This window comes from Thalassophryne amazonica, unplaced genomic scaffold (genome assembly GCF_902500255.1).
Source record: "Thalassophryne amazonica unplaced genomic scaffold, fThaAma1.1, whole genome shotgun sequence".
In the NCBI taxonomy this organism is placed as follows: domain Eukaryota; kingdom Metazoa; phylum Chordata; class Actinopteri; order Batrachoidiformes; family Batrachoididae; genus Thalassophryne; species Thalassophryne amazonica.
The window spans coordinates 230568-245295 of NW_022986275.1; the positions used below are offsets into that span (position 1 = coordinate 230568).

At 40.4% G+C, this 14728-nt stretch overlaps 1 protein-coding gene across 2 annotated transcripts in view; it reads left to right on the top strand.

The window, feature by feature from the left end:
- The window catches only part of snrpa1 (small nuclear ribonucleoprotein polypeptide A'), a 71480-nt gene that overhangs the window by 42956 nt on the left and 13796 nt on the right, over window positions 1–14728 (top strand). For both annotated transcript variants that reach the window (XM_034165479.1, XM_034165481.1), the window contains exon 8: window positions 4521–4614. In XM_034165479.1, coding sequence (XP_034021370.1) covers window positions 4521–4614 — 94 coding nt within the window. The remainder of the gene's footprint in view (window positions 1–4520; window positions 4615–14728) is intronic.

Genomic DNA, 14728 nt, shown 5'->3' on the forward strand with positions numbered 1-14728 from the left:
AAACAACAAAGGACCCAGCACTGAGCCCTGCGGCACCCCACAAGTGACTTCTCTGAGTTCAGAATTTGTACAACCCCTGGCAAAAATTATGGAATCACCGGCCTCGGAGGATGTTCATTCAGTTGTTTAATTTTGTAGAAAAAAGCAGATCACAGACATGACACAAAACTAAAGTCATTTCAAATGGCAACTTTCTGGCTTTAAGAAACACTATAAGAAATCAAGAAAAAAAAGATTGTGGCAGTCAGTAACGGTTACTTTTTTAGACCAAGCAGAGGAAAAAAATATGGGATCACTCAATCCTGAGGAAAAAATTATGGAATCACCCTGTAAATTTTCATCCCCCAAACTAACACCTCCATCAAATCAGATCTGCTCGTTGACATTGACCCTATGCCATGACATTGACCCTATGTGTCTTTTTGCAAGGAATGTTTTCACAGTTTTTGCTCTATGGCAAGATGAATTATCATCTTGAAAAATGATTTCATCATCCCAAAACATCCTTTCAATTGTCCAAAATATCAACGTAAACTTGTGCATTTATTGATGATGTAATGACAGCCATCTCCCCAGTGCCTTTACCTGACATGCAGCCCCATATCATCAATGACTGTGGAAATTTACATGTTCTCTTCAGGCAGTCATCTTTATAAATCTCATTGGAACGGCACCAAACAAAAGTTCCAGCATCATCACCTTGTCCAATGCAGATTCGAGATTCATCACTGAATATGACTTTCATCCAGTCATCCATAGTCCACGATTGCTTTTCCTTAGCCCATTGTAACCTTGTTTTTTTTCTGTTTAGGTGTTAATGATGGCTTTCGTTTAGCTTTTCTGTATGTAAATCCCATTTCCTTTAGGCGGTTTCTTACAGTTCGGTCACACACGTTGACTCCAGTTTCCTCCCATTCGTTCCTCATTTGTTTTGTTGTGCATTTTTCGATTTTTGAGACATATTGCTTTAAGTTTTCTGTCTTGACGCTTTGATGTCTTCCTTGGTCTACCAGTATGTTTGCTTTAACAACCTTCCCATGTTGTTTGTATTTCCATGTTGTTTGTATTTGTATTTGGTCCAGAGTTTAGACACAGCTGACTGTGAATAACCAACCTCTTTTGCAACATTGCGTGATGATTTACTCTCTTTTAAGAGTTTGATAATCCTCTCCTTTGTTTCAATTGACATCTCTCGTGTTGGAGCCATGATTCATGTCAGTCCACTTGGTGCAACAGCTCTCCAAGGTGTGATCACTCCTTTTTAGATGCAAACTAATGAGCAGATCTGATTTGATGGAGGTGTTAGTTTTGGGGATGAAAATTTACAGGGTGATTCCATCATTTTTTCCTCAGGATTGAGTGATTCCATATTTTTTTTTCCTCTGCTTGGTCTAAAAAAGTAACCGTTACTGACTGCCACAATCTTTTTTTCTTGATTTCTTATAGTGTTTCTTAAAGCCAGAAAGTTGCCATTTGAAATGACTTTAGTTTTGTGTCATGTCTGTGATCTGCTTTTTTTTCTACAAAATTAAACAACTGAATGAACATCCTCCGAGGCCGGTGATTCCATAATTTTTGCCAGGGGTTGTATTATTGAATTGAACATACTGAAATCTGCCTTGTAAATAACTAGTTATCCATTCATATGCCAGACCTCTGATTCCATATTTCTGCAGTTTAGTTAATAGTATTCCATGGTTAATTGTGTCAAACGTTTTCTGTAAATCAAAAAAAAAAAAACACCTACTGTATATTGTTTATTGTCAATTGCAGTTGCTATACTTTCCACAAAGTCCATCAAAGCCTGTGATGTAGTTCGAGACCTGAATCCATATTGTTCTTCACAAATGATGTTATGCTTCAGTAAATAATCATTTAATCTTTTAGCAAATATTTTTTCCAAAATTTTGGAAAATTGTGGCATGAGTGATATAGGTCTATAATTAGAAAATGTGTGTTTGTCACCAGTTTTAAACAGAGGAATTACCTTTGCTATTTTCATTTGAGAAGGAAATTTACCAGTACTTAGTGACATATTGCAAATGTAATTGAACGGTTTTACTATACAATCAGTAACTTTTTTTAATAAAGCCATATCCAAATTATTAAAATCAGTCGATTTCTTACTTTTTGAACCATGAACCAGATCAAGTATTTCCCTTTCGCTAGTACCACCAATGAACATTGAAACAGATTTGTTAAACGTTGAATTATTTACCCAGAAGTTATTAGTTGATGAGTCATTTTTACTGGCAAGATTTTTACCCACATTAACGAAGTATTCATTAAAGTGTTCAGCAATAGACTCGTCGTTATCAGTCGTGATGTAGTTGTTACTCTGGAAAAAATGAAGGATAATCTCTAGTTACTCTATTCTTTTTTACTATTTCATTTAATATGTTCCATGTGTTTTTGATGTTATTTCTATTTTTGACAAGTAACTCATTATAATATCTTTTTTTACTGAGTGTCATGATATTGATTAACTTATTCTTATATGCTTTATACTTACTTTCAGCTTCTTTAGTTCGTAGTTTTATGAATTGTTTATATAGTAAGTTTTTCTTTTTACATGCCCTCTGAAGCCCCTTAGTTATCCATGGTTTATTGCTATATTGATTTCTGTATATTTTGTCAACAAATGGACAGTGTTTATTATACAAACTGGAAAAAATGGAAATGAAAGCATCATATGACCTGTCAACATCATCAACAAAAACATCCGACCAATTCTGACTTGATAAATCCTCACACCTATTGTTCATATTTGTCCAGCTCCTCGATGTTCCTTATTGCCATGACTTTTGCTTGTTCTGGTGATCCGTTCAGTTTGATGAATACTTCACAGTTTGAAGTCCATGTGTGCTGGATTTTTCCCTGTTTCTTTAAGAAGCGTGCTTTCCTGGCGATGTCGGCGTTCCGTTTGGTGAGATGTTCATTGATGAATACGTTTGTCCCTTTCAGTTTTCTTCCTTGTTTTAACAGTGCTGTTTTGTGTTTTCTGTTGATGAATCTCATGATGACGGTTCGTTTATCACCGTCATTTCTCCAGGGCAGAGGGTGGCACGCTTCAATTTTATTTAAATCCATTTCTATACCTTTAGATAGGAGGAAATCAGCAACCTGTTTTTCCACAGAGGTGACCTCCTGTTCACTGGGCTCCCCTCCGCTCTCATTTGTTACCGCCCGTGCATAGGACCGTGGTTTGATGTGAAGACCGGTGATGATGACGTCGTTGATTCTGGTGTACTGCTCCAATTCAGCCACTCTATTTTCCAGCTGCACCAGACGCCGGTCTTTCTCGGCGTTCTGGAGCCGTAGTGCCTTCACCTCCTCCACCAGATCCATGATTGATTTCTGTTGCTGCTTCACAACAGAAATCTCCTCTGATAGAAAGTCCAGAGATTTTTTAATATCGTCACCTTCCTCCGCCGTCAGAACCTTCTTAGGCCCCATGGTCGGCTTGTGGGCTGCTTGACGATCACCTATGTTAACAGCCTGCGTTGTTTGTCACCGGGACGGATCTGCACTGTGCTGGTGCCGCGCGGCCTCGGTGTTTCCACGCTGATGGATCCGCGGTGGCTGCACGAGGCCTCGGGGAAGCAGCACTCATGACGCGCGGCTTCAATGATGCAGCGCGCGGCCTCGGTGAATTCACCACGTTGGGCGGTTAGGGTGGTGTCCAGCCGTGGGGCTAAGTTGCTGGTTGAGGTAGTATTCCCACTGTCCGGGTTGGCAAACACCGGCGTGGCAGATGGCAACTACAAACACCACCTCTGAGGCACAAAAACTCAGATACAAACTTTTTGCAGCTCACTCTCTGACGACACGCAGCTCTGACTGAGACTGTGACGCAGAACAGAATTTGATAGAGCTTTGGGCTTTTAGGGGAGGAGCTGAAGTGTTGATTTAACCAACTAGCAAATGTAGATCAATTTGAAATAAATGATACAGCCTAATATGAAATGATAGGCATTTTTCTGTCATCATACAATACATAGCCATTGCACACCCCGAAATGTAACCTGTTTCACAATATCAATGTGTTTCCCCTCACTGCGTTTCATATGCACAGTGGAGCAAGCAGGCCATCAGAGCTGCTGCTGAGTTAACCACGGTGCCGTAGTACACATTTTAAAAGGACATGAACATCTTCACTTTAAATACAGATTCTTTATTTTCATTGTAACCAGTACAATTAAATAAGTCGTCAACAAGACAATAAGTCGTCTATTTTATTCACTCGTTAGCAGGTAATGCGGCGACTCTTTTCTCAGATGCACTGTTTAATTTTTCAACATATTTAATGAGGGACAGATCTGGTTGAAGTTGGACTATTTGTGCATTAAGCAATTGAATCTGCTGTCCATCATCATGTGGACAGGAGCAGTGAAGGTCACGTGAGTGCACAAGGTTTCTGTGTGATGAACACCAGCAATGAACACACAAAATGTGTAATGTACCAGGAAACATGATGTCTGAACTACATAATTACAGATATATGGATGTTTGTATTTCAGAATGCCATTGCTAATGCCTCATCCTTGGCAGAAGTGGAGCGTTTGAAAGGGATGCTTCAGGCTGGTCAGATTCCAGGACGAGTTCTCATGCAAGGTTAGTGCTGCCAGAAAACCACTGTCTACTCCTCGATCCACTCTGTATTACTCGTGCTGGAAAACAAGCATTTTCGCAGTGATCCATCTTATTCAGAATTTCTGAAAAACTGACTTCGAGAATGAGAGTGCTTTTAGATCCATAAACCCAAGGTTTCCCAAACTGTGGTGGTGCAGTTTGCTACTAGGGGCCTACACATGAGAAAATTTGTAGAAAATGGAAATGATACATATAATTTCAATTCATTGGAGCACAGTGATTGCATGTGCTGCATAAAATTGGGTAAAGCTTTAGGCAGAGATGTCAGCTGTCAGTTGGTGATTGGTTATGAAAGAGGAGATTACAGCGAGTGTTACTGTCTGTTGTACATGAACAAGTTCAAAAGGGCGCGTTCATTGTATAAACATTTTTATGCAGACTGTGAACTTAATTGAATGGATTTGCAACTAAAGAACTTTAATTTGAACTATCATCATCATCTTCAACCACTTATCCAGGATTGGGTCGCGGGGGCAACAGCCCCTACAGGGGACCCCAGACTTCCCTTTACCAGGCCACATTAACCACCTCTGATTGGCAGATCCCGAGGCATTCCCAGGCCAGTGTGGCGATATAAACTGTCCACCTAGTGCTGTGTCTTCTCCCAGATGGACGTTGCTGGAACACCTCCCTAGGGAGGCACCCAGGGGGTATCCTTACCAGATGCCTGAATCACCTTAGCTGGCCCCTTGCAACGAGAAAGAGCAACAGCTCTGCTCAGAGCTTCTCACCTTATCGCTAAGGAAGACACCAGCCACCCTCCTAAGGAAGCCCATTTCGGCTGCTTGTACCCGCAATCTAGTTCTTTCGGTCATGACCCAACCCTCATAACCACAGGTGAGAGTAGGAATGAAGATTGACCAGTAGATCGAGAGCTTCGCCTTTTGGCTCAGCTCCCTTTTCATCACAACAGTACAGCAGAGGGAATGCAGTACCACCCCTGCTGCGCCGAGTGTCCGGCTAATCTCACGCTTCATTGTCCCCTCACTCGTGAACATGATGCCAAGGTGCTTGAACTCCTTCACTTGGGGCAAGACCGCATTCCCTACACGGAGTTGGCAATCCATCGGTTTTATGCCGAGAACCATGGCCTCAGATTTAGAGGTGTTGATCCTCATCCCAGCCGCTTCACATTCGGCCGTGAACCGATCCAGTGAGTGCTGGAGTTCACAGGCCGATGAAGCCAACAGGACCACATCATCTGTACAGTAGTACAGAAACAGCATTAGTGAAGGTTACAAATGATCTTCTTATGGCCTCAGACAGTGGACTCATCTCTGTGCTTGTTCTGTTAGACCTCAGTGCTGCTTTTGATACTGTTGACCATAAAATTTTATTACAGAGATTAGAGCATGCCATAGGTATTAAAGGCACTGCGCTGCGGTGGTTTGAATCATATTTATCTAATAGATTACAATTTGTTCATGTATATGGGGAATCTTCTTCACAGACTAAGCTTAATTATGGAGTTCCACAAGGTTCTGTGCTAGGACCAATTTTATTCACTTTGTACATGCTTCCCTTAGGCAGTATTATTAGACAGCATTGCTTAAATTTTCATTGTTACGCAGATGATACCCAGCTTTATTTATCCATGAAGCCAGAGGACACACACCAATTAGTTAAACTGCAGGATTGTCTTACAGACATAAAGACATGGATGACCTCTAATTTCCTGCTTTTAAACTCAGATAAAACTGAAGTTATTGTACTTGGCCCCACAAATCTTAGAAATATGGTGTCTAACCAGATCCTTACTCTGGATGGCATTACCCTGACCTCTAGTAATACTGAGAGAAATCTTGGAGTAATTTTTGATCAGGATATGTCATTCAATGTGCATATTAAACAAATATGTAGGACTGTTTTTTGCATTTGCGCAATATCTCTAAAATTAGAAAGGTCTTGTCTCAGAGTGATGCTGAAAAACTAATTCATGCATTTATTTTTTATAGGCTGGACTATTGTAATTCATTATTATCAGGTTGTCTTAAAAGTTCCCTGAAAAGCCTTCAGTTAATTCAAAATGCTGCAGCTAGAGTACTAACGGGGACTAGAAGGAGAGAGCATGTTTCACCCATATTGGCCTCTCTTCATTGGCTTCCTGTTAATTCTAGAATAGAATTTAAAATTCTTCTTCTTACTTATAAGGTTTTGAATAATCAGGTCCCATCTTATCTTAGGGACCTCATAGTACCATATCACCCCAATAGAGCGCTTCGCTCTCAGACTGCAGGCTTACTTGTAGTTCCTAGGGTTTGTAAGAGTAGAATGGGAGGCAGAGCCTTCAGCTTTCAGGCTCCTCTCCTGTGGAACCAGCTCCCAATTCAGATCAGGGAGACAGACACCCTCTCTACTTTTAAGATTAGGCTTAAAACTTTCCTTTTTGCTAAAGCTTATAGTTAGGGCTGGATCAGATGACCCTGAACCATCCCTTAGTTATGCTGCTATAGACTTAGACTACTGGGGGGTTCCCATGATGGAAAAAGGTAATATTTTGCAAATATTATTTCCTCCAACTGTCATAACCCACGTGTGTTATTTAACACTGTTGATACTGGACTAATAATACTGTACTGTTCCACCGAATGCTTGTTTGGATGCTTCTCCTGATATGTGCAATAACCTTATGCATTTTTTTTTTTTAATTTATTGAAATGGTTGCCAACATCAGGCTCTTATCACAGCTCCTGATTATGACCCCTCTGTTTTGGCCCCTTGCTCTTCTGTTTTTAATCAGTTTGAGCCTTTGACTCTTTCACTTTCAGAGGATGTGGTTGGTCATATTGAACCTTCAGGTTCCCCCATGATCCTATCCCGCCACAAGTTTTTAAGAAAATTTTAGCTAGTGTAGGGCAGTCTGTTCTTGTTATTTGCAGTCTGTCCTGAAGTGTGGCTCCTGCAAATTTTAAACATGCAGTGGTGCAGCCACTGCTTAAGAAACTTGGCCTTGATTACACTGTGCTGGCTAAATTATAGGCCCATTTCCAAGCTGTCTTTTCTTTCTAAGGTTTTAGAGAAAATAGTTTTTGTCAACTGAAACAGTTTTTAAGATGAGAATGGCATCATGGAGGTTTTTCAGTCAGGTTTTAAAACCCTTCGTAGCACAGAGTCTGCTTTAATAAGGGTTTTTTTTTTATGTCATCCTTCTTGTGTGTGATTCTGGAAACCACATTGCTTTGGTTTTACTTGATTTAACCGCTGTCTTTGATATGGTGGACCATAACATTTTATTATCAACTATATCACTTACTGGACATCGTTGGTACTGCACTTGAATGGTTTAAGTCTTACTTGATAGACAGAACCTTTTCTGTGCATATTCATGGTTCTGAATCATCTGCAGTTTCATTATGTGGCATCCCACAGGGTTCAATTCTAGGTCCACTGCTTTGTTCATTGTATTTACTGCCTCTGGGTTCTATCCTTAGATGGTATGAGATATGCCTAGATGACATTAAAGCTTGGTTAGCCTTGAACTTTTTAAATTTTAATGAAAAGAAAACAGGTGATGGTGTTTGGACCCAGTGGCCCCCGTGAGTCCTCCTCTGTTGCCTTAGGACCCTTAGAGGTTTATTTTAGACCTGTCATTATTGATCTTTGTTTTAAGGTGGACAGTGATTTGGACAGCCAAATTAAAGCTGCGGTTAAGTCTGGTTTTTATCATCTACGGTGGTTAGCAACTGTGAAATCATTTCTATTTACGCAGCACTTTGAGACAGTGATCCATGCATTTTTTTTTTTTTTTTTCATCTCGGCTGGATTATTGTGATTCACTTTATGTGGTGGTCAAGTGGTTAATGTGCTTGGTTTTAGTGCAGAAGGTTCTTTGTTCAAATCCCACCCCAACCACATTTGTCCATGTCATGTGGAGTTGCGTCAGGAAGGGCATCCAGCGTAAAACCTGTGCCAATTCAACATGCAGATTCACCTTGGATTTGCTGTGGCGACCCCAAGTGCAAACAAGGGAGCAGCCGAAGGGACTTACTTACTTTATGTGGGAGTCAATCAGTCGCTACTTTTGCATCTGCAGCTGGTTCAAAATGCCGCTACACGACTTTTGACAGGAACTTGAAAGCGAGATCATGTATCTCCTGTGTTGGCCTCACTTCATTGGCTGCCTGTATATTTTAGGATACATTTTAAAATGCTTATGTTTGTTTTAAAATCTCTTCACAGTGTTGCCCCGTCTTACCTTTCTGAGCTTCTTCATCCTTATGTACTGTGTTGGTCTCTCAGGCTCTCAGCTGACCAGCTGCTCCTAGAAGTATCATGATCCGGAAGGAAGCTCAGAGGGGACAGGGCCTTCTTTTTTGCTGCTCCTAAATTATGGAACAACTTGCCCTTATCTGTTAGAGAGGCCCCCTTACTGCCCTTTATTTTTGTGACCATTTTTTTTTTTTTTTTCATAACATTATGACAAACATAACAAACCCAAACATGCCCAGGACAACCACATTAATAATGCCACAAAATAATCACATCAAAAAAGCTTTCAAATCAGCCACTACTCAATTCCACAGAGCGATGGTTTCTTCCTTCGCATTGTGTACACATGCAGTGGACAACTCCTGCCCACTGACGATGATAGACCAGGAGCTGAGAGAGTCTACCATGCACCCCCCCCCCCCCCCCCCCGCAATAAAATGCCATTTGATTTTTTTCAACCTCTATAATGTCCTTGTTGGAGATTTGAGTGATAACAGGAAAATAACTCATTCCCGATTTACCTTTTGGCGAAATATTCACCTATAGGTTAAAAGCTACTCCTGAGTGCTGTATGTGACCTGAATTTTTACAGTTTTTCACCTCCTTTAAATACCTATACATATATCAACCATATCCATCTATATATTTCTAAAAAGCTCATTTTCTCTACTTTAATATGATACCCATCATTTTGAAATGGATGCCTGCAACATGTTTCAAAAAAGCTGGGACAGTGGTATGTTTCCCACTGTGTTCCATCACCTTTCCTTCTAACAACACTCAATAAGCATTTGGGAACTGAGGACACTAATTGTTGAAGTTTTGTAGGTGGAATTCTTTCCCATTCTTGCTTGATGATATACAACTTCAGTTGTTCAACAGTCCGAGGTCTCTGTTGTCGTATTTTGCTCTTCATAATGCACCACACATTTTCAATACCATCACAGATGCTGGCTTTTGAACTTTGTGCTGGTAACAATCTGGATAGCCATTTTCCTCTTTTGTCCGGAGGACACGGTGTCTATGATTTCCAAAAACAATTTGAAATGTGGACTCATCAGACCACAGCACACTTTTTCACTTTGCGTCTGTCCATTTCAAATGAGCTCGGGCCCAGAGAAGGCTGCGGCGTTTCTGGATGTTTGGCTTTCGCTTTGCATGGTAGAGTTTTAACTTGCACTTGTAGATGTAGCGACGAACTGTGTTAACTGACAATGGTTTTCTGAAGTGTTCCTGAGCCCACACGGTAAGATCCTTTACACAGTGATGTTGGTTGTTAATGCAGTGCCACCTGAGGGATCGAAGGTCACGGGCATTCAATGTTGGTTTTCGGCCTTGCCGCCTACGTGTAGAAAGTTCTCCAGATTCTCTGCATCTTCTGATTATATTATGGACTGTAGATGATGGAATCCCTAAATCCTTGCAATTGAACATTGAGAAACATTGTTCTTAAACCTTTGGACTATTTTTTCATGCAGTTGTTCACAAAGTGGTGATCCTCACCCCATCTTTGCTTATGAACGGCTGAGACTTTTGGGGATGCTCCTTTTATACCCAACCATGACACTCACCTATTTCCAGTTAGGTGTTCTTTGAGCATTCATCAACTTTCCCAGTGTTTTGTTGCACCATCCCAACTTTTTTGAAACGTGTTGTAGGCATCCATTTCAAAAGGAGCAAATATTTGTACAAAAAGAACAAAATTTATCAGTTTGAACATTAAATATCTTGTCTTTGTGGTGTATTCAATTGAATATAGGTTGAAGAGGATTTGTAAATTATTGTATTCCATTTTTGTTTACATTTTACACATCGTCCCAGCTTCACTGGAATTGGGGTTGTATATATTGTATCATCATTTTAGAAATGTCTGAGTAAAACATTGCAAAACGTTATAGCTTTGGACATATCACAGAGAAGTTAAATGCATTTTCTTAGTAAATTTCACTGTATATGATATCTTCCGTGAACGTGTTCAACATAAGGCAAATAGCATCCAAGTCAGTAGTTCGTCATTCAGTCAATACTTCGCCTTTCACCGTAGTTTTGGTCTCAAATGAAAGCTAATGATTTGTAGTTGTAATATTAGTGCTTAATCTAGGCCCTGATACTTCAGTTTTTATGACAAAAAACTACTCATAAAATTTTTGGACATTTTTTGGTCCAGGTAAGGGTTGTGTATATGGTTGTACTATAAGCCATATAGAGAAGTGCCATTTTATGTTACAGAAATGAGATGGGTATCATATTAAAGTAGAGAAAATGGGCTATTTAGACTGGGAAGGAGGACCTTTTCTTGTGTTTTACATAATGCAACTTGAGACATACAGTTGTATGTAAAAGGTTGGGCACCCCTGTTGATTTCCATGATTTTCCTTTATAAATCAGTGGTTGTCTGGATCAGCGATTTCAGTTAAATATATCATATAGCAGACACAAACAGTGATATTTGAAAAGTGAAATGAAGTTTATAGGATTTACTGGAAGTGTGCAATAATTCTTTAAAAAAATTAGGCAGGTGCATAAATCTGTGCACCCCAACAGAAAGAAATACATCAATATTTAGTAGATCCTCCTTTTGCAGAAATAAAAGCCTCTAAACTAACCCATCAGATCTGTTTCCATGTTCTGGTTATTTTGTCACATAAAATCGCTAACTTAAAAAAAAGTATGACTTTATTTTGACACAACACGTGTCAGACTGGAAATCGAGTTGTGCGCAAGGATTTATGGTCGTGAATCTGGCACCGTGGTCATTTGGTGCCGCAGTGCTCGAAGCACCTTGGTCTGTGCTCAGCTTTGACTGCTTTGTACTCGGCTACAATTATCTGTTTGTACAGTTATTTCCGTCATTTCTGCTGGTAAGGATATTACAGTATAATGAGAATGATTTCAGTTAATTATGATCATACATTGGACCCAGCGTATTCTTAATTGCTAAAACATAGAGAGCTGGATAGGTGACAAAATTCACCAAACCACTCACATAACAGTAATTCATTTTAAATTGGAATTATAATTGCTTAAATCAAAATGATCTATATTAGACCCCTGTGTGGGACTATTTTCTTTGTCTTGTTCCTGCAGCAGCCCGCTTCTGCCGAATTTCAGAGAATTACGACCATCCTGCAGGAGAAAACCCGCGATTTAGGCAATTAATAGAGATTCATGGAGTGTTTGCTTAGTTTCACTGGCCTGTATGTGTGTCTTTTGGCACACTGGTCAGAAATAGAGCTATTGTGTTGTATTTTAAAGACTGTTTGTTTCATATATGTGCCATATATGGGTGAGCTGCATCGATACCTCTTGTGAATTTTCTGTGTACTAAAAATAGGCTTTACAAGTTTTCTATGTCAACATTTTATTGAGACTTAAAGTAAATAAATATGAAATTGGTCACTGGATCCTTGATCTCTGGGCATAATAAACTCTACATGGTGGATCCTTGATCTCTGGACATAAAATAGAAATAAAATCTATAGTTTTGGTCAAAACCATTTCCTTTCAGACATTGGCATGAATGTCATGCCATACGTCTGAGCTGAGCTCTTGCATCTGCTGTGCTGCACGTCAGCATGTAATTCATAAAGAATGCAGGACATCTCATTTCGGGAGGAAAAAAACGTTTTGAAGTTATTAATTCTGACCGGACTCTGTCTCAGCAGAGAGCTGCGCAGCGTTTGGAGCTGTGCCAACGGAACAGAGAATGATTCTTGTTTCATGACTGCAACAAGACAAGAGTCCCAGTTAGTGACTTTAATCCACACAAAGTTGACTCTTGATTGATATATTTTAATGGCTTTGAGAGGAGTTAAGAAGGAGACTTTCCGCTTCTGAAAAGCAGCAAATCAAAGACCCAACGAGCCAGCGGATCGAAGCACTGCTTCATTGCTTCAAAGTAGTCACACTGCAGAATCGTTAAGCAAAAAGGCTGTTGATATCGGTGGATCGAATCATTTCTTAATGATACCTTAATGATAATAATTACAGAAAAACCCCAACGGTCAAAACGACCCCCTATGAGCAAGCACTTGGCGACAGTGGGAATGAAAATCATCAGAAAAAAAATCGTTTGTTTGTACCTCTTTCCATTCTTTAGTAATTATCTGCAGAACATGGGTAGGTATCACTAAAAATGCTGAAAATTGGCTTTTTGTGACAAGCAACATTTCAAGCAGAAAATGTCTTTGATTATAATTGTTTTTGCTTCAGTGACTTCTCAAACATTATGAAAAGTGATCCTATTGTATAATGCACCAAAAATAACACGGACAACATTTTTTATAAAAAATAAATACAAATTTATTATTATAACCATGTAGGTATATTTCACGGATTCTTGGAAAACTGAACAGTTCATTTACATAAACATGTATGCTGTAGCAGATACATAACCATGTAAACATTTCAAAGGTAAAGTGCTTCTTGTGTGCGTGTGTGCGTACCCCCCACAGCAGGGCACAACTAAAGGCAACACTTCATGGGAAACACTTTGTGTAAACATTTCAAAGGCAAAAATGTAACTTTTTAGCAGCCATTTATGTACAGTACACTGTCATAACTGTAGTGCTTCTAGTCTCTCTCCGTGTGTGTGTGTGTGTCCCTACAGCAGAGCAGACACATATATAAACACTATATGGGCAACACTCCATGTAAACCTTTCAAAAGCAAAAAATGAACATTTTAGGAGCTGTGTGTGTGTGTGTGTCTTCACCCACCCCTACATATACGTCCTTTTAGTGTGGTAGTCAGTGTAACACTGCCCTGGATGTAAGGGAACACAACAGGCCTTGCACCACAGCACTCCTCTGGCCCCTACGTACACAGACCCTACACTTCCTTCTCAGTTTTCCCTGCAGCCCTACAAGTATGTGCTTGTGTAGGGACCCATCTAGCCTGCTCTCTGGGTCACTATTATACGGTGCTCTTGATGTATGCATGCCTTCATCCAAGTCCCCAGCTTCCTCAACACCCCCACCTGCACCCTCCTCCTCATCCTCCTCCTGTATCTTCTCCTCTTCCACCTGCTTCACTGTCCAGGACTTCACTACCCTGCGTGTGAACTCCAAGAGAGTTTTACACTTCCTTGGGTACCTGGCTCTGTAAAGGACAAATGCATTGAATATGCAAAGCTGGAACAGGTAGGCTACAAATTTCTTGGACCAGTTCACTGTTCTATGCATAAAGGGGTAGTAAGCAATGTTTTGGTCCAGTTTGTCCACCCCATTCATGTAGGAGTTGTAGGCCACCACACACTCCGGCTTGAACTGCACAACCTTGTTCCTCTGCCACACCTCAACTCTTTGCATTTCATCTTGGTGGCAGGTTGTTACCATCTTCACCACCCTTTTGTCCTGCCATGCAGTAATCATCACCCTGTCATTGTGCAGCATAATTTTCCCCCCAGCCTCCAAGTTATTCTTTGTCACCTCCCTGATGACCTTGGGTTCCCCCCTATTCGCCCTCAGTGTGCCACAGACATTTGTTTTTTCCTCCAGGAGACGCTCATACAGTGCAAAAGAATTGTAGAAGTTATCCATAAACAATGTGTAACCCTGACCTGCAGATGATCCAGGAGGTTGAACACAATCTCTGTCAAGGTACTAGCTTCCCCACCATAGTGCAGCATATTGAAACAGTAACCTGTGGCAGTATCACACAGAATGTATGATTTTAACCCGTATTTTACAGGCTTTTGAGGGTTGTACACTTTAAAAACCAGCCGCCCCCTCCACAACATCATCCCCTCATCAATGCAAATGTTTCGCTTTGGTTGGTACAGCTCTTTGAACTTTCCAACTATGTAATCTAACACAGGGCGTACCTTGTACATTTTGTCATTAGGGTTCTGTTCTGCGTTGTTGTT